At 51.0% G+C, this 25,204-nt stretch overlaps 1 protein-coding gene across 7 annotated transcripts in view; it reads right to left on the bottom strand.

The window, feature by feature from the left end:
- MGMT (O-6-methylguanine-DNA methyltransferase) overlaps positions 1-25,204 on the bottom strand; it is a 302,488-nt gene that overhangs the window by 273,037 nt on the left and 4,247 nt on the right. For all 7 annotated transcript variants that reach the window (XR_012326782.1, XR_012326778.1, XR_012326779.1 and 4 more), the window contains one exon: positions 17,413-17,549. Coding sequence is in view for 2 of the 7 variants with exons in the window: in XM_073793809.1 (XP_073649910.1) it covers positions 17,413-17,537 (125 nt within the window). In the remaining 5 variants the exon portion in view is untranslated. Of the gene's footprint in view, positions 1-17,412; positions 17,550-25,204 lie in introns of those variants that run through there.

Genomic DNA, 25,204 nt, shown 5'->3' on the forward strand with positions numbered 1-25,204 from the left:
AGAAAAGCTCAATGAGTGCTTGGTGAACAGAGTTCTAATTTCACTCCTTTGTTGAACTGACTTGACAAAAATGTACCGTGTGCCCTGTGGGCCCACAGGTTCACCCAGTGTGTGGATGTAAGACAAGACAACCACTGCTCTCAAGTGCTAGGCACTGGAACACCCGGCGCTCGACGCGTGTCACCCAGCTCCAACGCACCGCGCAACCAGGAAGACGGCCTGTTCCTTTCATCTACTTCATTAGGCAGCGTTTCCTCCCTCCACAGCAAACAGAAATACTGTGTAAATCTGACTTTGTGAGAAGGATTAATTTATCTCAATTCACTTGAACATAATGTATTATTACTAATATTAGTAATCTTAGCTCTAGACATTGTACCAGCCTCCCAAAGAAAGAGTCCTTGACCCAAAATATCAGAGGATATTAAACAGAGAAATGATCTACTGATGCAAATCATTAAATCTATTTGCATTTGCTTACTGAACCCTATCGCGGAAATTAAAGTACGTGCAGCGAGGAGAGAGCTGGCTGTGCGTGGTTAAGAGGAGACATCTTGGTGGATCCAAGCTCTATGTCATTAATTTTCCCACTTTCCCTCATTAACAAGTAAAATGTTTTTACTGCTTGAAAAGTTTTAATAAATAGAAAAAAGCAGAGCAGCTGACACAGTTTTTGATGTAACATACAAGGGCTTTTAATATTTTTCCATATATTAATGAAAAAGCTGCGAGAAAATACTAAAAGGTTATATATGAGGGGAGAAATGAAGAACAACCTTCTGGGAAGGACTTCTGGGTGTACGTTACTTCCACGCCTTTTGACTGTGGCATCTGCACTGCAGTCCCTCAGGGGACGCCAACAGAAAGCCTCCCTCCTTCAGCCGGCAGCCCCACCGCGCCAGGACCAGCCTGAGGCAGCCTTTACACGGTGGGTACAAGGCTTCCCCAGAGCGAGCAGGAGACACGCTCACAACACAGAATTCTCCATGAAAATGAAGCCAGTTACCTGGTGCAGGTAGAGAGAGACTCCCTGGCACGCTCTGCACAGGTGAATCCTCACACGCTCACCTGAGTGAGCGCGTAACTTGGCTCAAGGCGCACCAAACACTTCCTTGGAATCTACACGTAGGTGTCAGCAGGCTTCAGTGAGGACGAGCCCACACTTTCCCTTCTCCTCACACACCTCACCCTCTCTTGGGTAGGGACGCCCCTGCCCCCTTCCCTCACAGAAATAACGGTGCTCTGCCTCCTCTCGGCCCTCCTGTCGGAGCTTCCCATGCAGTAACAGGATGAGCAAGCTCCCCGGGCCAACGAGGCACCACGGAGCACAATGCACTAGGTGTGCACGGGTCCAGCCCGGGGCAACTCCTAGGGGACCGTGCGATGCCACCAGTGATGCAGGCAGACGGCTGGGCCTGGTCCAGGCTCCTGGGGGTGCGGGCCTGTGTGGCACGTCGCACCTCGCCCTCCCTGGAGCAGAGGGCTGCCCGGGGCATGCTCTCCTCATGGCGACGGCAGAAGCTCACTCGGGCCGCAGAAGTCACACGGCCAAGGGCGTCTCCCGCAGCGGGGAGTCCAGTCCTCCCAGGAAATCTGGGGAGCACGGAGCCCCCGCCAGGACACTCGCCAAGCTGACCTCCTGTTGCCACTGCTCTCGTAACTAAATAAACGGAACCATTACGAGGGTCGTTAAATCAGCTATCTTTTTTGACCTAACAACGGGATAAAAGTTGTTCTTTGGTTCATCCTTATCCCGGCTTCACGACATAAAACTAATAATCGTTCCCATGGGCAGCACAAGCCCGGTGGGAGGCACATGCAGCCACCCAGGCCTCTGTGATTCAGACCACAGTCCCTCCTTGGACTGACTGCAAGTCACTTTCAGAAGGCCAGGGGCAAGCTCTCCTGGGAGAAGCATGGGCCGGGCTTCCAGGCAGGCAGCGAAAGATCAGGCCACATTCTAATGTTCAGAGCTGTCTCTAAAGAGTGTTAAATGTACCCGCTGGAGATCTTCTGGTGCTTGTTGGATGTTTTGGTTTTGATCACTGCACACCCAATAGTAGTCCATCCACTAAAGACAGAGAGAGGGGAAAGAGTTAAGTGTTACAGGTGAAAGCACCTCCGTGTGCAACAAAGGCCCTCGAAACGACGTGAAAATCACAAATTCAAGAGCAGCCGTATCCGCCTCGAACGGCCAGGCCGGGGGCTCCCAGCGGGAGCGGCGGCAGCACACGGGCCTCCTGCCCCACCGGCCGCGGCGCTCCCTGCAGGCCGCTGCCCGGCCCTCCTCAGCCCACCGCCCCAGGCCCTGTCTGCAGTCTTCTTCCCAACCTTCCCTGCTAACCTTCCCCCACTTCCTCTGTGGAAAAGTCCAACGGCATCAGAGACAAGTTGACCAGGTGCAGAAAGCTCTGGGATTAACCCAGCATCCTTTAGTCTCACGATGGCGCCCTTCTTCAGCCTCTCTCTGCCTTACAATCTCTGTGCCCCGGGGTCCTGTTTTTCATTAGCAATACCTCCCCAGAATTAAATATACAACTTTGCATTTCTTCAAAGTTCTTCCCCACCTATCAGCAAAATCTGGCCACACCGGCTCTGCAGCACCCGTGCTCCCAACGGGGCGCCAACTGCACCACCTGCCCCACAGCCCGGAAGAAGAAGGTGCCTGGAGGCCCACCCGCCGTCCAAGGCAAGGCAGCTTTACTGCGTCGGCAGGGGACTGGATCTCCAGACAGGCTGCTCTCGGCTTGGGGGAACCCGGCAACTCTGGGTATCAAAGGTGTGTCGGCAGAGAGACAGAGGCAGAATGGTGGGGACCAGGGCTGGGCTCAGAGCCGGCTGAGGTGTTGGTGTTTCACGAGTACGGAGCCGCCGTCTGGCAAGAACGCAGTTCTGGAGCTGGATGCGGTGATGGCCGGACAGCAACGTACATGTGAATGCCATGGAGCTGTACACCTAAGACGGCCACAGTGATGCATTTCATCTTGTGTATGTTGTACTACAGAAGGAGGACGTACTTGGGTCAAAACAGTACTGATTATGTAGGCACAAAGGGGAATTTCTCCCCCGTCCCTACCTACAACCTTGTGACTCCGCTGCCGAGAGGTAACCATCCACTGAAACGATCAGTGGGCCCAGCCCTGCTTAAAATCGGGACAAAATGATGACAATCTCTAATTTATACCTCTGCTCCTCCGTATCCGGTAAATAAACCAAAGAGTAGATTTTTAAAAAATTGTACCTCTTTTAGTTCTGTCCATTCAAATGATTCCCATCACACCCTGGGCAGAAATAACAGCAGGCGCCCTTTAAAACAGGCCTCTCCTGTGGGCTGCGATTCTTCTGGAGGCAGCACCCAGACCACACTTGGACAAACAAGTGTATCACCTCTAGACTGCTTAACCAGCAAAACTGTTCAAGTCTGCAAACACAGATAACTTTCCATGCAAGCAAACTAACGTCAAATGCTAAAGTGACTTTAAGGGTTCTGTAATAACAGATGCAGACGGGGGCCGACCTTAAGAAAATTTTACGGCTTACAGTTTAAATTCAGGAACTCCGTACATCTTGAACATGCTTTTGGCCCTCGGATACTAAGGCTAAAAACGCAATTATAAAGCTGCTTGTCAGTTTCTTCTGCAGAAGACAATTTACAGCTGACGCGATTATGTCTATGGCATATGGAACTTTAGGCAATAAGAATCTGGAGAGCTCTCGAAAACTCAGATGCAAAAACCAAGCTATCACATGATTAGTCATCCCTTTAGTAAGGGATCCCCGGAGCTGGCATGATGAAGGGAAGGGAGGAAGGGCCGTAGAAGTGAAGAAGTTAATGAAGTGGGTAAACAAGCCATGGGCAGAAGCCCTGTCCTCGCACTAACAGCGCATCCACGGGACAGGAGGCGGCGGCACAGGCAGGACGCGCGGAGATCAGAAAGAACCCTCCCTTCTTTCCTTCAACGCGCTTGTCAAGTTAATAAATGAATCCTAACAAAGAAATCGACTAGCTGCGGTCTCCTACTTTTCGAAATGAAACATTACAGGAAGGGCGCGATGAGGTGGGTACTGGCGAGCAGGCCGTGCCCTTGGGTCGCCTGTGCTCCCGCGTCCGCCCCTCTGCTCGGCAGGGAAGAAGGGGCCACGTCCGCCACAGACAGCTCCGCACCTCCTCCCCTGCCCGGGTCTCCCCCGCGCCCCATCTCCCCCTCCCAGAGGACTCACGGCTCCAGCAACAAGGGCCCCAGCACGACCCTCGTCCTTCCCCACCGGGTGTGCTTCCTACTGTGGGACAACCCTCCAAACCCCACCAGCACCCGCGGGCAGGCTGACTCTCAGACGCTAACCAGCTGAGCCAAGCAAGTGCGGCCACCCAGCCAGCAAGCACGTGGGGAACAAGAGATGGCCCGTGGCCGGGGGAGAGCCTGCCCCGCGAGGCCCGCTAGGAGAGCAGAGGGAGCCTCGGCCGCGGTGGCCCCGGCAGCACACTCAGTCCCTGGACTCTGGTTCCTCCATCTGGAAAGTGACAGGGCTGGCCTGGATGCTGCCCGAGGTCCCTTACAGTTCTGACGGCCCAGGGACCCAGTCAATCCCAAGAGTAATGTGCCGAGAAGCATTCAGAACGCGTTAACAACTGTTAACCAGAATCCCTGACATCTGCCTGAACGATTCTTGGTTACTATTTGAAGTAAACACCGGCATTTCTTCAATTCCTTGAGAAGTTCATGCGTGTCTGCAAACTGATGGAAGCCAACGTCCAGACAGAAAGACCCGCAGAGCCTGGTGGAGAAGGATGGGGTCTGAGCGCAGGCTGGGACAGAGAAGCAGATGTGCCCAGCCCAGCTCCAGCTTCCCCCGGACAGGCACAGCAGGAGGTGCTGGAGAACACTGCCACGGGCCGTCTGCAGGCCTCAGGCCTACCGCCCAGCAATGCCACACACAGCACCACGCGGTCCAAACGCGGCCTCCGCCTTTTCTTAACTGAAGCACAGCTGATGTACAATATTATGTACATTACAAGTGTACGGTATAGCGATTCGCAATTTTTAAAGGTTATACACTCCATTTATAGTTATCATAAAGTATTGGCTTTACTCCTCACGTTGTACAACACACCCTTGTAGGTTACTTTATACATAATAGTTTGTACCTCTTCATCTCCTAGCTTTACAGCACCCTTCCCCCTCCCTCTCCCCGCTGGTAACCACTAGTTTGTTCTCTACATCTGTGCCTCTGATTCTTTTCTGTTATAGTCAGTAGTTTGTTGTCTTTTTTAGCCTCCACATATAAGTGATATCATACAGTATTTATCTTTCTCTGTCAGACGTATTTCACTGAGTATAATGCCCGCCAAGTCCACCCACGGTGCTACAAATGGCAAAATTTCATTCTTTTTCATGGCTGAGTAGTATTGCGTTGTGTACGTGTGTGCGCGCACACACACACACACACACACACACACACATCACATCTTCTTTATTCATTCATCTGTTGCTGGAAACCTAGGTTGCTTCCATATCTCGGTAACTGTAAATAATGCTGCTATGAACACTGGGGTGCGCGTATCTTTTCAAATTAGTGTTTCTGTTTTTTTCAGGTGTACACCCAGGAGTGGAAGTGCTGGGTCATATGGCAGCTCTAGTTTTAGTTTTCTGCGAAACCTCCACACTGTCTTCCACAGCGGCTCCGCCAGTTTGCGTTCCCACCGACAGTGGAGGCGGGTCCCCCCTGCTCTGCGCCCTCGCCAGCATTTGTTGTCTGTGTTCTTTTCGAGGACGGCCATTCTAACTGGCGTGAGGCGCTATCTCACTGTGGTTTTGATTTGCATTTCCCTGGTGATTAGCGATGTCCAGCATCTTTTCATGTGCCTGTTGGCCATCTGCATGTCCTCTTTGGAAAAATGCCTACTCAGTTCTTCTGTCCTTTTTTTTAAGGAAACCATCGACAAGACAAAGAGACAATCTACTGAATGGGAGAAAATATTTGCAAATGATATGAGTGATCAGAGATTAATATCCAACATACATAAATAGCTCATACGACTCAACATCAAAAAACAACAAACAAGCCAGTTAAAAAACAGACGTGGGCTCCTGACAGCCACTGCACTTGTGTCTGACATGTTGGCCGGGTCCCATCTCCACCCCCAGCCACTTGCTGAGAACCAATGGGGGGCTGACGCCTCCCTCCTCTGCCCAGCCCTCCGGCCAGCCCCTGGCCCTCCATTCGACCCCACAGACGCCCAGGAGCTGCCTGCGAGGCCAGACTGCGCACAGGACCAGCAGAAAGCAGGGGGCTTTCGGCATCACTCGCGGAGACAAAGGTGTTAGTCTCAAAATATTATTTTCAATAGAAGTTTTGTTTACCTAGAAAAGGTCAGAAACTTTGGAGGAAATAAGTGGCCCAGCTCTTTTTAATGAAAGCAGTGCTCAGTTATACAATAACTCTTCCTAACAAACAGCCTTAAACGGGATAAAATAAAGATCAGAAAGCTAAGTATTTTTCCGGATGAATTTTAGGAAGGAAAGCCCACTCTTTTGGGGAGGCTACTTCTGGGGTATCTTTAATAACCGAGAACGACAATTTCATTTCCCCTAGTAAGTTTAGAAGTATGTATTTTTAGCGGAAGCAACGTTAGAGAGGCAGGACAGAAATGTCTAGAATGTATATATTTATACAAGCGTGTGTGCACACATGCGTAACACTCACATATAAACACTATACACAAGGACATCTATTTGAGAAAGGAACCGAAAAAAGAATCGTCACACCCCAAGGCTTACATTTTCCTACTGCAATGGGTTAAGTCTTAAAAATGTTTCTCCTTATAACTGCATCCTTCTAGTATGCAGTAGATTCTGTTTATATTCCATTTTTAGCTTGCCTAAATACCCTGGCAGAAAACTGTGGTTGGAATGTGCAGAATCTGCACGTGGACATTCCTCGCCTAGTACCCCGCCCCACGTGAGCTGCAGAGGGACTGCTCCCGGCAACACAGCTTCTTCAGAACGAGAAGAAATGTCACCCTCCTGAGCTGGGTGCTCAGCCCAGGAATCCTCCAGCCCCACCTGACCAGCACGGGCTCTGTGTGAGGTCATCTACAGAAGGAGCAGAATGTCTGCTTCACCAGCTGAAGGCTTCCACGGCTGCTCGTTCAGAAGCGATGGACGCCCCGCACTGTCAAGTGGGGAAGTAAAGCGTAAGAGCTTCTCTACATGCTTCACCTGTGCCGGTCAGTGAGCACGGGGGGGAGGGGCCGACCTCCGGAAGAAGGCACGTGAGAAGCAGCTTTAAGAGTCCTAACGTGATTCCATCAGAGACAGTCACAGCAAGAAAACTATAGTCCCCCCAACGTACAATACACGTGAGCGTATACGGCAATACGGCAATTCTGCCGGTAGATGCCAAAAATCAAAGTAAATGCTGGTCCAGGAGGACCCGTGTTCTTCCACAGAACCACTCGGAATCTGCAGGTGTATCAATACTTAGTATATTGAGTGTGTAAGCCCTCTTGTTTAAAAAAGATTCGTGCACATACGCGGTGTGTGTAGATCAGATGGGGAGGCTGTCACAGAAATGCTTATAAATATACTGGGGCTCTTACGGAAACACCAAACGAGACCAGAGGAGACCTGGTAACAGAAGTGGGTAAAAGCCTGAAAGCAATCCACACGGACGAGGTAAAACCAAGACACAGAAACTGGGCCGAGAGAAAGCCGAGCACTTCTCTGAACTCCCTGGAGCTGTAGCTGCGAGTCCAGCTCAATCCAGAGGGGCACCGAAGAAAACTACAGAATTCACAAACGAGATGAACCGCGAGTCATTCTCTGGCTCCTGTCCCACCGCAGCCCCGGCGAAAAGCTCCACGGGCCCACAGGGGACGAGAGACCCTGGGTGTGAACTCGACCTCCTTTTGGGTCTGGGTCCCTGCTGGGCCGCCCTGCACGGCGCATCCACGCTACGCACGACCCGTCTCGACTGTGGATGGCGCCATCTCCACTGCAGACGTATGTGGAACCACCACCACCGCCGGGACTCCAGAGGCAACGCTGAAATTAACTGGGTGGGAACTGCCGGTTCAACGAAGGCCAGGGCACCCAGGAACGCCCACCTCAGAGCCCGAAGGAAACCTGAAGTCAGTATGGGACCCCAGAGGGAGCAGACGCGCACAGCAATTGCAGCACGACACCCGGCTGGCCCTGTCCTCGGCCTCCCCGACTCAACCCTCCCCCTGCTCTCTTCCGTGTCCTGGCCCGTCTTCAGTTTTCTCTGGTGCTGCTTCGTGACCAGCTCCCTCGTGCAATTGTTCCTCCAGATACTCTTCTCCTCGTGGCGTGTCTGCACCCTACGCCCTGACAGCTAGTCGCCGGAGCCAGGGCCCGCGGCCTCCCAGCACGCCTCCTCCTGCCGTGGGTCCCCACATCCCCTTCCGATACAGGCTCCACCGGTTCTGCGGCCAGACCACATCCCGCCGGTTCTCAGGCCTGAGCCCCTCCTCTCCCGACCCTTTTAACCCCACGCCTGCTCACACACGCCCCCCCGTGGAGGGCCGTGACGCCACACTTGACTGCCCACCCCCAGGCCCGTCCTGTGCTGGGCGGGAGCTCCGTGGGGGTGGAGCTGTCACATGCATTACTGTACCATTCCCAATGCACGTCCCCCAGGCACAGGGCCCGTCACACGGCAGGCACTCACGTGTTCTGAGTGAACAAACAAGTGACTCTAGCTTAATCCTAAATTTATTCAATGTTTTTATCACAAAAAGACCCACTTCTGTCACTTGATACAGCAACTGGAAATAAAAATTCTGGATGAATCTGACACAAGACAATGGTTCAGTTCAATTCAAAAATTAAACTCATTTAACCTTTAACTCAATTTAACTTCTAAACTGATCAGCATTCAAGAACCATCCTGTACATTAATACCAAGGAGCTGATCTAATTACTGATACAATTTAAAGAAAATAAATTTAACAAACCAAATACATTTGCAGAGTTTACAGCTTAAATGACATTAACATTTTAAAAACAAAAGTTGAAAAGTATTCACCAGTCACAGATGGTTTAAATACCAGAAAATATTAGAGATACACGAACAATAAAAACTCTGGAAATCAAAATCCAGGGGCAAAATGTAAGAAACGTCTGTCGATGGTCTCAGGTACCACAGCTTCGTTTCCACAAAAGGAGAGGGGGACGGCCGTGAGGTGCACCCCGGCTCAGAGGAAGGAGTCGAGGAAGTGGCTCTGAGTCCCAGCCACCACGCTCCTCCTCGTGCGGCATCAGCTCTGTCCCCTGGGAAAGGGGCACGGCACCACCCGCCTAGCTTTAAACACCAGCACGTACGCGTGAGCACCCTGTACGTCCGCGTGAGGCAGGCAAACACACACGAGGACACGTCACGGTGTCCCTTCCGCTCCTACAACAGTAGGTGTCGAGCCGGAATTTTCACGTTAGACGTGAAGTGGTGAACATCCTACTTTACAGACACCCTCATCCAGGCACCCAGCGCCAAAGTCACCCCAGCTCCCGTTACTAAACCCAACCAGGAACCGTCGCAGGGCTCTCCTCAACTGCTCAGAAGGCCGAGAGGAGGGACCAGGGAAGGGAAGGTCAGCTCCGGTAGGGGCCGTCAGCGGTGAAAACCAAAGGAAGGAGAGGCGACAGCCCCCTCTCCCCTCGTGTCTTTCTCTCGAGACCCTGGGACCAGCCTCCTCCGCCCACCCCCAAGTCCTCTGCTGACCAAGCGGCGTCAGCGCAGGGCTGGGGAGCTGCCCCAGGGCCGCACGCCGCGGCCGGCACTCAGCTCCTCACACAAGGCCCGGCCCTTCCAAGGGGAGCCCCACTTACCCAGTATCTGTCTGATTCCTGGCAACCCAGCCTCTTCTGGAAAAAGACTCCTGGAGAAAATGGAAATGACCTCCAAGATGCTGCAACACTGTCGTTAAGTTCCTCTGTTTCTCTCGGAGCTGATTTAGCCTCATTCCTCTCACAAGCTGAATGAGCCTTTAGCTAACTTTCCCGACCGCGGTTAATTAGATGAATGGGGACCAGGGCGAGGACCGCAAGAGGCTGGCAACAGGAGGCCAGCAAGTGGGTGGGTGACACCACGGGAGGTACAAGACCACAGAGCTGGACGAGCAGATGGGCGGCAGGGGGGGCCCTGCCCACGTCTAGGCCCGGCTGTCGCACGGCAGTGGCACCTCCAAAGGGCCGCGGAGGGGGGACACTGACTTGGCCAATTCCACCAGAAATGGCCCCTGCAAGACCACAGGTCCTGGGTGGGCCTCCACCCGAGACCACACGGTCCAGGCAGGCCCTGCGGGCCTCAGGGTGAGGCTGACGCGCGCTGGGCCCTTCCCTTGGAGAAGGTCTGGATAGAGCCCAGAGCTTATCATCAGCACACCATTTCCCAAGGCGAGGGTAAACTCGGATGCCGGTTACATCCCAGTAACTGGGGGAGCCCTGCACCCAGTGAGGGCGCTGTGGGGACCCGTCCTCCAGGGGCCACACAGCATACGGCCCACGTCTCCTTCTCGTGGGAAAAGGGAAAGGCTTTCTGTGGCAGTGCCAAGGCGACAGGAGAGCCCTTTCTCCGGGAAAGCTGCAGTGCCATCCTTTCAAGAGCAGGCGCGAACAGACGGGAAGAGCCCAAAACCTCCGAAAGGAAGGCGACCACTCTGAGCAGAGGGTTTCAGGATACTTCACGTGCCTCGGAGGAAAACACCCACCTTCCTCCGCTTGGGATTGGCCAATTTACCTCCTTCACTCTCAAAGTGCTCTTACACTCCAGAGGCTGGAGGACTTGCAACCGGGGCCCGCCCCGTCCTGGGAACAGGGGAACTCCCCCCAAGACGCCCCAACTGGAGAGCAGCATCCTGGCTTCCCCCTCATCTCTCCAGCCATCAGCCTGAACGACGACACCACCGCCTCTCTCATCACGGACACTGAAAGCGAAGTACGCGCACGGTCTGTGTTACTGACCACGTAAGTCAGGAGAGGAACTCGCCACAAGCTACTGATATCGCACCACCTGAGCCAGAAACCGGGAGGGAGGGAGGCCCCTCAACACCCCCAGGCCTCGGGCTCACCAGGGCACCCAAGCACTTGCTCTAAAACACAGACGACTTCTATGAAGCCACAGAGCTTGGCAAGTTTTCCTCACAGAAACATGCTTATTTGACTCGAGACCTCCTTAAGGAACATTCTGTAAAATAAAACAATTACATTTTTAAGCACACACAACACAAATCATTATTTCGAGCCACCGAAGAAAAGCAACGAGACAACTAAACTAGCTGCAGGTAAAACTCCTGCGGCGCAGTTCTGGGCGTCCCTTTCCTGGAAGCGCCTCTGCAGGTGTTTATCCGTAAGAACACTTTCTTTTCTTCCTTGAAAGACCAATTATAATAAAGCAAGTGCTGTGTCTATGTTCAAATTTCCCAATCTGTCGGGAAGAATGAAATTACGAGTTTCCCAGGAAGGCTTTCATGACCTGCGGATCTCAGGAACTATCTTGAGCTGGGAAGGGGCAGACCGACGGGCACTGAGGTCCCCGAGGGGCCAGCAGGCGGCAGGCCCAGGCCGTGCAGGGTCAGTGGCCCCAGACAGGCCCCTGACAGCCTCACGTTCTCCTGGTGGTCCACTTACTTGCTTTAAATATCTAAAGATGAACAGGAAAGCAGCAAATGCATGCGGAAACCATCAGTCACTATCCGTTCAAACCGACAGACCCGACTGGACGTCAAGAGTCCAACTTTCCTTCAGGAAGGCCTCAAAGGCACCTTCCTTCCTTCAGTGGAGTGACGACTTTGGCACATTCCGGGGGCGAAAATCGGCAGTGCACCTGACGAGGCAGGCGACCCCCTCCCAGGTAGAGCGCAGAGGCCCTGCCGTGACACTCTCCCAAGGTCCCCGAGGGTCCTGGCCCACGCCCATCCCCCCTCGGCTGGCCGGCCAGGCGGGTCGGCAGAGGAGGGTGAGGCCTAAGCCGCGTGCCTCTCCCAGCCCTCAACACCAGAGCTGGCAGGCGAAAGATGCCAGGAGGCAGAAATGACGACACTCTGCCCGAACCCCCACGACACCATACACTCCTGTCAAGTACAGCACAGCCTGCGTCGTTTTTAAGTCTTTCAAGATACAGCAAGTTTTACAATGGCTTACTTTGGCTGGACTACAACGTTTTCAGTTGCATTCCGCACTCTTCTAAAAAGTTTTATATGGAAAAAATTTAAAAATGAAAAACAAAGGTAAATCTTTGACAGACGTGAAGCACATGCAGCTAATCCTCTCTAGCTTCCCAGATCCGAACGTCCTACTGCTGCACAACGCAGGGTTGTACAGTCCATTTTCAAGTAATCAAATACTACAATCAACTTTATGGAAAACTAAACAAGCCCGAAAATAACATTAGGAAAACCAATATATTCTCCTGCCCTTCTCCTTAGATTTTAGACTCTGTGGGGCATGACGATGAGGTCAAAGCTTCACGGCCACATGAAGATGGAGTGGGGAGAGGTCGGTCAAGCCCTTGCAAAAGACAGTCGTGAAGGGAAGCTTGATATCGGCAGGAAGTTATAAAACTGAGACTATTATAACCACTTTCCAAACTGATGTTCTCCACTCTTATTTTTAGGAAAGCTGAGTAATGTAACTTACACAAAAAAGAAATCAAGGATCACCGTACGAAGCCATACGCACAGGAATCCTACTTCGTATAGACGTGTGAAAGGAATTTCACTACAGACAGACATCAGTGGTCATCTTCTAATTTATCTACTGAAGAAACCAGCACGGCTTCGGAGGAAACGAAGGTGCCAGGACTCACAAGAAGGAGGGTGAGAACAGGGGCCCAGAGTCTTTAGGATGCTCTGCTCAAAACCCCCTGGCGGCTACCGTCCACCACAACAGCAGAGCTAGAGGGGACGGCCCTGGAGGGCGCCAATGGCTCCACCTGCAAAAAGCCAAAGCAAGGGAGGGCCCCCTCCAGGTGGGTGAGGGCAGCGCCCACTTCTATCAGACAAGGGAGTTCTAATCAGAAGCCTTCCTACCAGATCCGGGTGGCGTCAAACTGGAAGAAAAAAATTCCCCCACGTGACTCTTTCAGAAAGTAGAGGAGGAAACACTTCCAAACTCACTTCACGTAATCAGAAAAACCCAAATGCCCAAACCTCACAAAGGCATCGCCAAAGAAAGAATTATAGACGAACACCCTTCATGAACTTAAACACATAAACGCTCAATGAAATAGCAAATTTCAACCCGTAATATGTAAGGGAAAAAAAAAGGCTATACCATGAATTAAATGATGTAGTATAGCGGCATTTCAAGATTGGTTTAAAATCCAAAAATTAGCTTACTTCACATTTAAAGAATAAAAGAGAAAAGCAGGATCATGTTGATACACGCAGAAAAACCATTTAACAAAATTCAACAGATTGAGGGAGCATTGTCAGTGTGAGAAAGGACGCCTATTAAAGCCAACAAGGCCAGCAGTCACCCTGATACACTTGAAGCTTCCCCCTACGACTGGAACACGGGAAGGAGGTCCACTGTCATGACTTTTATTCAACGTCATATTGGCGGTTCTAGCCAGTGCAACAGAAGAAAAAAAATAAAAGGCAAAAAGATCATAAACAAAGAAGCAAAGTGTGTTTACTCACAGACATCATGATTTTCTACAGAAAAAATCCTAAGGAAACTGCAAAAGAATTCCTGGAACTAAGAAGTGAATTTAGTAAGATGGCAGGATAAAATCAACATACAAAAATCAAGTGTTATGTACCAGCAGCAGCAGTTTAAAAGTTAAAAAGAAAAAAAAAATTAAGCTGATTCACAATACCATCAAAAACAAAGTATTCAGAAATCAACTTTACAAAAGACACACCAAGATCTTTAAAGTGGAAACTACAAAACACTACTGAGAAAAATTAAATAGAAACTAAACAAATGCTGAGCTAAACCACAGTCATGAACTGGAAAATTCAATTTAAGATGTCAACCCTCCCAAAATTGACACACAGATTCAAGGAACTCCAATCAAAACCCCCACAGGCATTTTCGGAGAAACTGACACCTCGATTCTAAAGTAATAGGGAAAATTGAGACCTAGAAACCATGACAATCTTCCAAAAAAACAAAACAACAACAACAAAAAAACGGGTGGTGGGGGGTGGAGAGCTGGAAGACTCACATTAATTCAAGACTTATCACAAAACTACATCATCAAGTCAGTGTAGCACTGGCACAGAACAGATGAAAAGATCAGCTGAACACAACAGTGTCCAGACATATAACCCACACACGTATGGCCATGTGACTGATTTTCTGACAAGAACACTGAGGCGATGCCATGGAGAAAGGAATTGTTCCCCTCCCCCTGCAACAAATGATACTGAAACAACTAAATATCTGCGGAGAAAACTGAGTACCTCACAACAAGGTAATTCAAGGTGATGGAACACAGATCTAAACATAAAAAGCTAAAATTATAATGTTTTTCAAAGGATTTACAAGAGAATCTATTTGTGAAATCAGAGTAGGCAAATATTTCTTAAACACACGAAATATGCCGAACAGAAAGGAAAAAAAAAAGTTGGTCTTCCTCAAAATTAAAAACTTCTATTCATTAAAAGACATTATTAGGAAAATAAAAACACAAGTCCCCAACTGTGAGGAAACGATCAACACATATATCTGATCACCACATTATAACCAGAACTACCAACTGACAACAAAAACCAAGAAAACACCAACTAAAAATGGGCAAGAGACTTGCCTCACAATGAAAGCTTACTGAAAACGGTGTTCAAAGTAAGTCATCAGGAAAGGGCAGGTCACCACCACAGTGAGAGAGATAATACCTCATACCCATCAGAGCGGCTGTAACTTTAAAAACTACCACCACCAAGTGCGGTGAGAAGGCAGAATAACAGAAACTCCCACACGTTGCTGGTGGAAATGTAAAATGGTAAACTTTGGGGAACATGTTGGCAATTTCTTACGAGGTTAAACATCCATTTGACATGCAATCCAGCCATGCAATTCCACACCTAGGAATTCACTCAAGAGAAAAGAAAACGTACGTCCATAAAGAGACCTGAACAAGAATATTCACAGCAGTTTTGTTCATAGTACCGCAAACCTGGACAACTCAAATGTCCATCAACAGGAGAATGAATAGACAAACTGTGGTATATTCCTAAAACAAACTACTACTCGATAAAAAAGAATGAACTACTTACTGACACACGGAGCAACACGGGTGAGCCTTGAAAACACCGCTGAACTGAATACGAAAAGAAGTACGTGTTGTACGGCTCCACCTAGAACAAGCTCAAGAACAAGCAAAACTAACCCAACATGACAGAGATCAGAACAGTGGATGCCAACGGGGAGGGGGTGACTGAAAGGGAGCACGAGGGAACTTTCTAGAGTGTTTTATATCTTGGTTTGGGCTGGTGGTCGTGTGGTCGTACACATCTGTGAAAACTCACTGATCTTTACAGTTAAAATCTACGAATTTTATTATGCGATTTTCACCTCGGTTTTTTTAAATGAAAGAAACTGTTAACTCTTGAGTATTCACACATAATTTTTATGCCGTTCTCTACCTCTGAAATATCCCTCCCCAAATTAACCATATACAACAGACTGCTGGTTGCCCTCCGCCCCCCGCCAAATCCGCTCCGCACAGAACCGCCGACTTCAGCTCGCACACGCCAAGCTCCGTGCTTCCCGCGCGGCGTGCCCAGCAAGGTGAGAGAAGACACGGATGCTGCTTCTGGAAACAGAGGGCATCCCCTCCTTTCTCTCTCCTCTCTCTGCTGCTCATGAAGGGGTGTGGCAGCTCGCACCCCAGAGTCTGGCCTGCAGATGCCGAGAGGAAAGCTCAGGGTGCCAGACTCCAGTGACCATCCCGCCAGCAGACCCAGCGTCACTGCTCCTCCGCCAGGGCTTCTCCTCCAGAGAAACCGGCTGCATCTGATTAAGCTGTTACTTGGAGGAGCTTGTTTTCCACAGATGAACCTAATCCTAACTTGATTCAGAAAGTACAGAGAGTAGAAGCAAAGCTAAGCCTCATCTTCACTCTGTTCTCACAATTCCTAATGGACATTTAAAGCACTTCAAGAGGGGTTTTTCCTCCTACTTTTTCTTCTCCAAATTCACTTGCTCTTTTTTTAAAAAAAACAAACAAAACAAAAAAAAAGAATTCAACACTTAATTTCTGTGATTTACTGTGCAACTGAACATGCTAAAAGACAAAATGACATTTTCCCTACAAATTATTTGGTGCCTGTGATTTTCTGAACACTACAGCCAGATGGTTCTCATAGAAATGAAGAAGACTGTATTCATATAATTCAAAGGTTTGCTTATTTTTTGGTCTTAAAAAAGACTATTGATTGTAACGTGCAGCTCTACAGGAAAAATCTCGACCGAGGAGGCGAAAACTGGTATTTATTACCGCCCTTGTGCTCATTATAGCCATCTCTGACAGCGGTCCATTAAAATCAATTTTTATGTTTCTTACGTATTTTCTTTTTCTAACATCCTTGGCGCTGTGTTTATTAGCCCGTTAAGACAAACGCTGAGCAAAGGAGTGGGTGGTTTTTCCCCTCTTCTGTCAGAAATAACAAGAACTGCAATTTTAAAATACAACTGCTACTCACAATCAATGAATGGAGGAAACTGAATGTTACATTTCAGAACAAAACATTAAGGAGTGCTTTGAATTTTTAATGGTTTTATAATTAGAGAAAATAAATAGTGGAGATCGTTCAGAGAAACGTGTTCCGTGAGAAATGGCAGTACCCTGACTCCATGCTAACAAGGGGATTTCACACCCTTTCTCCTCTGCTGCGCACACACACCAACAGCCGGACACCATCTCCAAGAGGCCCAGTAGAGCTACTGATGAAGCAATTCCAGGACTTTGGAATAAAAGTCCATTAATAAAAAATTCCATTAACAGAAGTCCCATAGAAGTTCATCACCTGGCAGACTGATGAACAGTGAACGTTGGTCCTGGATTTAAAAATCCGGATTAAGGAAGCAGCAGCTCCCTGTCACCAAACGGCCAAAGAGATTCCCACATCCCACTTGCTTAAGAATCAAAGCGCTCAATACAGTCCACCAACATCTCTATAAACGTATACATTAATACGTCTTGGGGCTCCTAATTACAGCTTATGTCCCTGTGGTTAATCAGAGGTGGAGGGTTCCTGGGCAGTAAGCACAGATGCTGAAAATGAACGATCATGGCCCTACCATTTTTAGAGAGATGCTAGCTTTTGTGATTGGTAGCGTGTGGCTACGTGTTACCCTGTGATCAATGGAGAACAAGCAATGATCGTATTCTCCCTGTTGCTTTGAACAAAGCAAGCAGTGGGTGTCACACAGGACTCTCACTCACTCAGTGTCTGGGATCTTCCGGCCGTGCAGCTTTATCCCGTGCAGACCCTGCTCGCAGCCAGAGATCTCGATCTTCCCCAGAGGGCTGTCCATCATTCTGTATTTCATTTCACAGGTCTTGTTCATTCTCGCAAGTACCTAAAGAGAAACAATTTTTAAAGTTACGCACACGTGAAAGAGTTTGGTCACTTCTAAAGCACAACAGAAGCCCCAGTTATTTAAGACATAAAACATCTTCCAAAGTTTTTTCCCCATTTTTGGAATTTAACCATATAATGTGTCATTTTTATAACATAGTCACTTTGAAGACAGAAGATTACCATAATTACCCAGAGCAGCCAACCAACAATTCACTCTCCTCTCATCTCCTTAAATTACGATCTCCTGGTGGCTCACTGGTTGAGAATCTGCCTGCCACTTCAGGGGACACAGGTTCAAGCCCTGATCCAGGAAGATCCCACATGCCCGCGGAGCAACTAAGCCCGTGCACCACAACTACTGAGCCTGCACTCTAGAGCCCGGGGGCCACAACTACTGAGCCCGCGTGCTGCAACTACTGAAGCCCGTGCGCTTAGAGCCCATGCTCTGCAACAAGAGAAGCCACCGCAATGAGAAGCCCGCGCACCGCAACTTAGAGTAGCCCCCGCTCGCCGCAACTAGAGAAAGCCCGCTCGCCGCAACTAGAGAAAGCCCGCACGCAGCAACGAAGGCCCAATGCAGTCAAAGATAATTAAAAAAAAAATTTTTTTTAAATTACCATCTCCCTATTCTTCTCATTTATCTTTAACCAACGCAGAGTCAAAGATGAAATAAGAGTGCCTTTTAAAAAGTACCTAAAGCTATTTAAAATAAAACAATTACCAACAACACTTTCAGTAAAAACTGAAGACAAAGGATGGGATATTTTGAATAAAGTACGTTTAAAACTAAAGCATTATTAAATGAATTACAGAAACGGAGCGAGATCCGACCCGGCAGCGGCCGCGGAGGGCCCGCGCGTCGGAATCCCTCTCTTACAGAAGCGCACGGACTTTGCTTGTGTTCAAGCCAGAGTACAAAAGCTATCCTATCAGGTACCCTCCACGCGAACAATTCTGAGAGATGCTAATTTTGGTCAACCCAGTGGAAGTTTAAAAGAAAGAACAGATGTACTAAGAGCAGCGAAAAGCCTGTACCAAGGTTTAGGCAGGCTGGCATCTTGTAAAAATCCCTCGGCCTCGAGGGGAGGCCGGAAGAGAGGGCCGTGGGGAAGCCCACCCAGGCCGCCTGGTCTCCCCGGCGACTCCTGCCTGCCCTGCTTCCCGCACACCTCCCTCGGGCCACCTCACGGGCCAGCGCTTCCCAGGGTTCCGCGCTCAGCCACAGCCGCCCCGGAACCGGAGCCCCGCAAGGCCTCCCTGCGAGCTCCGGACTGGAAGTCGGGCTGCCGCCTGGCTCTCCTGACCTCTGTGTCCTGGAAACGCTTCACTTGAACTTGTCCAAAACCGTAACCGCGCGTGGGCTCTGCCCCTGTGCAGCGTGTCGGTGAGCGGGCTACCACCCAGCCCCGCCCCGAGCCCCACTGGACGTTGCTCCTGGGACCCCGCACACCCCCGCACCGCACTACACGCCGGCTCTACCATTTTCAGCTCTTCTCATTCATTTGCGCCCATCCTCCCGGACTCGCTCACCAATCCCCACCTCCCCGAGGAAGGGCGCCCTCGGGCCCCCTCTTTACACCCGGGGTCTTCCCGCTCCAGCCACCCTCACCTAGAACACCACATCACTACTGACGACACGACGGCGCTACAGCAGCTCAGCGAACCGCAGCCCGCCGCCAAACCTGGCCCAGCGCCTGCTTTTGCAAGGGAAGTATTCCTGGGATGCAGCCGTGCTCATTGTTTGCAGGCTGGCGGCTGCCTTCACGCTCCAGTGGCCCTAAGTCCGTGGGCGCCCCTCACGTGCAGCGAGGGTTCCAGTATCCAGGCCTGGACGCCGGGGACTGGCCTCTCCCTGACTGTCCCGTCTGCCCCACTTGGCCTGGTGACTGCTTTACAGTGAAACCGCAACACGCCCCCATCGCCCTGACCCCGCAGGTTCTCCTCCCTTCCGCGTGCCTTCCACCTGCTCCTAACAGCACACGCTGACTCCCTGCTCTACCTCCCAACAGCCCCAGGACAGAGGCACACACAGGTCTATGCCTTGAAGAGGTCAAGCACCATTCCCCAAACCCCATGGCGTGCAAGCATCACTCCCAAGATTCCATCCTAACCCCTGGGCTCCAGAGCTGCCCTGTTCAACATCCCCCTTTCTGTGCACAGTGACAGGGGTCTGAATCGAATAGCTCTCCAGTTCCCAGTGAGTGGACACAGGATTTTGCTGGGAAACCTTCTCAGATGTTTGCCCGGCATCGGAGATGCTCTCTGACACCTCATATTCCTACCATGGCTCCCCACTGCCTGAGGGATAAAAACCAAAAGAGTCTTCCCACCCCCTCCACTCTGTCATGCGGAAACAGGGATCAGACCAGGCAGAGGGAGATCATGGCCTCCTACCCACGACCCATCACCTTGAGAAAGTCACCTAAACTCTCTGAGACACAAGTGCTTTTATCTGTAGGACAAACGATACCTAAATCATAGGGCTGGCACAAGGGTTAGCGGGAATGTGTGTAAAGACCTGACATCCCCGAAGGATTTAGGATTACCATTATCCCTGCCGCAACTGACATTCTAACCCAATATCCTTGGCCTTTGACCTTGTCACCCAGAGTGCACTGCTCTCCTCCCTAAATTCTTATCCAACAACTTCAAAATCCTAAACATTCTTCAAAAGCCAACTGCCACCCCTTCTCCCAACCCCCTGGGTGCGTCCCCCTGTCTCCTGAAGCCAGAATCAACTCCTGACCCGCACCCGCTCACATCTGTGGACATTTTCCATCACCCTGAGCTGCTGGCAGGTGACCATGCTACCACGAGTCAGGGCCCCACGGATGGCAAATGCATTATACATGTAAGGGGTTTATCATACGTGTGTTGAGCCGGATCATCAGCATGTCCACCATCTGGGTCAAGGGGCCAGCAGAGCATTTCTCTGAGCACAAAGTGTGTTCGGAGAAAGCGTTCTGCTGGCACGATGAGAAGCCTGGACGCGCTCTCCCCTTCTGAGTGACACCCTGCACCTTAGCGGGTTAAGAGCTCCGAGCAGTCTTGCAATAGAAGTCAGCTTCGTTTCTTTACCGAGCACTAGCAAACGTGTTCACCGACCCGTGCCTCCTACCTGAGTCCCTGTTCAGAAGCTGAACGAGCAGGCCTCCATCAAGAGGAAGGCTGTTTCTCAGCAGATCCAGGCTCAGGGCCCTGGCTCAGGCCTCAGATCCGGAGCCTGACAAGTCACGAGCCCATGGCAGGCAGGACTCGTGCTGGCGAGCCTCCGAGACTGATGCTAATTTAAGCACAAAAGCAATTTACTGAAAGACGTTCCATAACTCACAGAACTTCTGGGAAGGCTGGAGAAGCAGGCTCAGAAAACGGTAGGAACCAAGACTGGCCACAGTCCAACCACAGCCAACACCAAGCCTCAGGATACACCTGTGGGAACAACGAGGGACTGCAGGCACGCAGCAGGCGCCGGGGCCACCGGCGCCCCGGGAAACAGGATGTTGCAGCCACCGTCAATTCCCTGCCGCCCGGGCTCCCTGTCACTTGTCCTTGGACTCAGGCCCAAGGAGGTGCCTAGAGCTCGCGTGGGCGCCAGGCCAGGGTGTACCTGTGCCGAGTGGCCGGGAAAAGGGACAGCCTCCAGGAGGGCTGTGTCCATGCCAGCCCCGCTCAAGCACACAGCCCGGCATCGCTGCAGAAATGAGACCGGCACACAGCCGACCAGGAGAAGGGTGAATGTTAGATGTCCACTCCTCTTCCCAGGCCTCAATTTTCTCATCAATAATAGTAACTAATAGTAACTAATAGTAACCTGAGTCTACCAGTCTCCCTGGGCTGTTCTGAGGGGCCCAGCTGGAGAAGACAGGAAAAACGGTGAACGGGGCGGCTGGGCGCTCCTGCAGCTTCGAAAGGACCTCTCCTACTCAGCACACACCCAGCTCTCACCCTTACTCTGAGGAAAGGCTGGGGAGACACATCCGGGTGCGCAGGGCAGGTCAGGGGTAGGGCAATGAAGGTGACCGGGGGCGCAGGGGCACGAGGATTTCTGCCACATGGGAGGACGAGCAGGTCTCCGGAGAGCTCAGGCCCCTCGCTTCTCCAGGAGAAGGGCCTTGCACGCCACCAAGCCGTCCCAGGAGCCGGGCTCTGAGCACAGCCTGGATTGGCCGAACTTCGGAGGCCAAAGGCCTAGACTGCAGGAGAAGGGCAGCCAGCCGACCCCGGCATAGCTGGAAGGGCTGCCTCCGGACCAAGGAACAACCTCACACTCCAGCTCCTGCATCTCTGCGTGGGACCAAGAGGACGCTGAAGCTCGGCCTGAAGCCGCCGTGCTGCCCCCGGTGCCCAGCACCAGCAGGCACCGCCCGGCAACACGGCACTGGCCCTGGACCACCGGTCTAAACTCATGCCCCAAGTGCGGGCTGCCCCCTCGTACAGAGCAGCAGCTCCGCTGGCCTCCACAGAACATGGTGAGTCAATCACAAACCACGCCAGGAACCACCAAAGAGCCATCAGCCCTTAACAGGGATAACTCAAGCTCAAAAGCTGCGTCCTGAACAAGGGGCACGTGCCACTTCTAGCCAATCCACCCAGCTGGTCGTTTAGTCATGTGAAGTCTGAGGAGGTGAGCGCTTCAGACTTCCTCATCGGTTAGACAGAATGGAAATCAAACCCACTTCAATTTTCCTGAAGGTGAAGATTCCCCGGAACCACCTCCCCTAAGGCTCGGGCCTGGTACTCGCGGCCCAGCTCCTCCTGGACTCGGCCTGGCTGAGCTGTACTTTCACCAGCGCCTCTGGGCTTTTAAGCCCATTAGCAGAACCACTGCTAGTCAAACATAATGCACCATAACCCACCAACGGCTACTTTGCCAGAAAAAGAAAAGCTGCTATTTTCACATAATTTTATACCAACCCAGCCAGAAATGGCGTTTGAGACTCCACAGAAACCTGTGCACGACTTTCTTTCCTGTCGACAGCCAGGGCATTCAGCACAGAGTCCTTCCACGAGCAAAGGTAAAAATCAGCGGAATACTGCATCCTACGATGTTATGGATAATGTGCCCCCAGGACAGAAGCGCTGGGCCATTTGGCGTGGTGTGTATGTTGACGAGAAGCCCAGGCTGAAACAGCAGGTGTGCTGCGGGTCCCGCAGAGCTGGCAGGCCTGGCGAGGAGGTGGGGGGATGCCTGCAGACAAGACGGGGGTGTCACAGACACCAGGAGGGACCCACGGGGGCTGAAACGGGGCAGCAAGAAGAGCGAGGCTTCCGCAGCAGGTGAGTGCATCAGGGAGGGAGAGCGTCTCAGCACAGGCTGGTGGGAGGTACCGTCTGGAAAGCAGCGATTCCAAACACACACGGGGCTGCCGTGCACGATGGCTGCACAAAGATGCTGGTGGAATCCTGAGCCCTAGGAGTGTGACAGACCCGCCTGACACCCTCCCACAGCGACATCCCCACGCTCCACTCCAGAAGCTAACCGACCACCAGGCTCCAAAGATGAACTCTCCCCAGGAGTTTCATCAACTTACACCAGCCCAGAGAAGGCCATGACTGGGAGCCCCAAGTGGACCACGAAGGCAACGAGGCCCAGTAGAGACACCTGCTCACTGTGGACTCTACAACATCCACGGCCCCAGCCCCAAGTCCAGGGCCAAGCAGGCTCCCGACAGCCTCACAGGACTCACCAGGGCACTGCTGCTGGGCAGGGAGGGGGGCTGCCACAGGGGAGCAGGGCCACACGCTGCAGGAGAGCAGCTAAAAATGTCTGGAGAAAACGACATCTACCCAGAGAGCTGACTTATAACAAGGGGCCAGAAGAGAAGATGCACGTGGGAGGCAGGCTGAGGCAGACAGCCAGCAGCAGAGCCTGGGAGGCAGGGGAGGAGGCCCAGGGGCCGCAGAAAGAAGCGTGGGGGAGACGCACAGCCTCCACGGGGTCAGTTTCGTGTCTGGCTTTGTCCCTGAGAAGCCCCAGGGCTTCAAACAAGGGGGAAATCCACCAGGTTTGCCTTTTCAAAGGCTCCCTCTGGCAGCTGTGTAACGAATAGGTGGGAACAGAGGGTGGGAGTCATGAAGGAGACCGTGGAAACGGTCCACCGAGGCATAAGGATGAGCTCAACCAGTGTGAGGCAGAAGGGAGACTAAATAATGAGTCATAAATAAATAATAATAAATAAATGTTTAATAAATACCCGGGTGCCCCTTACGCATGAGCCACCAGGCTCAGGTGCCTGAAACTGTAACGAGACAACCGTGGTCTACTGGGGGAGGAAAATCACCCACAAAAAGCAAATCACACTGAGCAATCTTTGCAACTTTTCTATAGGTCCAAAATTATTCCAAAGTAGAAGTCTGTCTTAGAAACTCAATAGAGATATGGCAGAATGATTTGAAATATTTACCTGCATCTTTCTACCTGCATTTTCTAAGTTTTCCACAGTAAACCTGAATCCCTTTCACAAGGATAAAAAACTGTATTAAAATTCAGTATAATATAAAACACAGGTGATGATAGCAAATGTTCTACATTTAGCACTGTCTCAAGCTCACACGTGCAAAACAAAGGGCTGTTGATACTCTTCTGCATAAAATAAAAACTCGGAGGTCTGGAATTTTTTTGACTTTTAAAAAAAGAAAGGGTGGAGTAAAACGACACACGAAAGAAATCGCGTCTCCTTCTCTCCCATCCATCACAAGTCCTTGCAGCCCCCCAACAACCTGGGGCCCTCCCTTCCTGCCTGACCTGGTCTCTGACCAGGACCCCCGATTCACCCTACTTTTACAGCTCCTCAAACACACAGATGTTGCTCTTGCCTCAAGGCCTTTGCACCTGCCACTCACTCTTCTTGAAATGCCTCCCCTTCACGTTCTGGCACAGTGGCCTCTGTCACTTAACTCACAACCCTGCTCAAACATCACCGTCTCAGAGAAATCTTCCTAAAGCAGTCCGTCTCCTCTATCCGTTCTTTCCTGTTCTTTCCTTTACAGCACTTATGGCACATGAGATCACACTAGATTTCTTTTATTTGCCATGCGTCACCTTCACTAGAAAGTAAGCTCCAATACAGTAGCAAATGTTACGTGACAGCTCTGGCCAATGAGTAAGAAGAAGTCTGCCGAGAGGTCTTGTTTTGATTAAAAAAAAAAAAGAAAAATTCTTCTGTGGCTGGCACCATCTCCTCCCCTTTCCTCCTTCCCTGACACTGCAGATGTGATGCCTGGAGCTGTGGCAGTCATCTGGTGAACACGAGGCAAAAGCAACAGACTGGAGAGCCCCTGGCGCTGACACCGTGAGCCACTACCACACCAGTGCTGTCTGTTGCTAGACTTCTACTTGTGCAAGAAAAAGAAAGTCCTGCTTGTTTCAAGCCAGTGTTCTGAGGATTTCCTGTTTTCTTCAACTTGAGGTTGTCCTGATTTTTGCTATATGCTAGCACTCAGAATGCATCATAGGTGCTCAGTAAATACCTGTTGAATAAATGAGCTAATCATCCGAATCAATTACACCTGATGTGATGACTCAGCAGGAGAACTCCAGGATTAACGAGAGCCCACAGCTGGGGTTTGATGACCTGAGGCTTCCTGGAAGAGGTGCCTACACAAAAAGGCAAGTTGGAGTTTTCTGGGGGCAGGGTGAAGGAGAGGAGTGCC

Source organism: Tursiops truncatus, chromosome 16, assembly GCF_011762595.2.
Source record: "Tursiops truncatus isolate mTurTru1 chromosome 16, mTurTru1.mat.Y, whole genome shotgun sequence".
Taxonomy (NCBI): Eukaryota; Metazoa; Chordata; class Mammalia; order Artiodactyla; family Delphinidae; genus Tursiops; species Tursiops truncatus.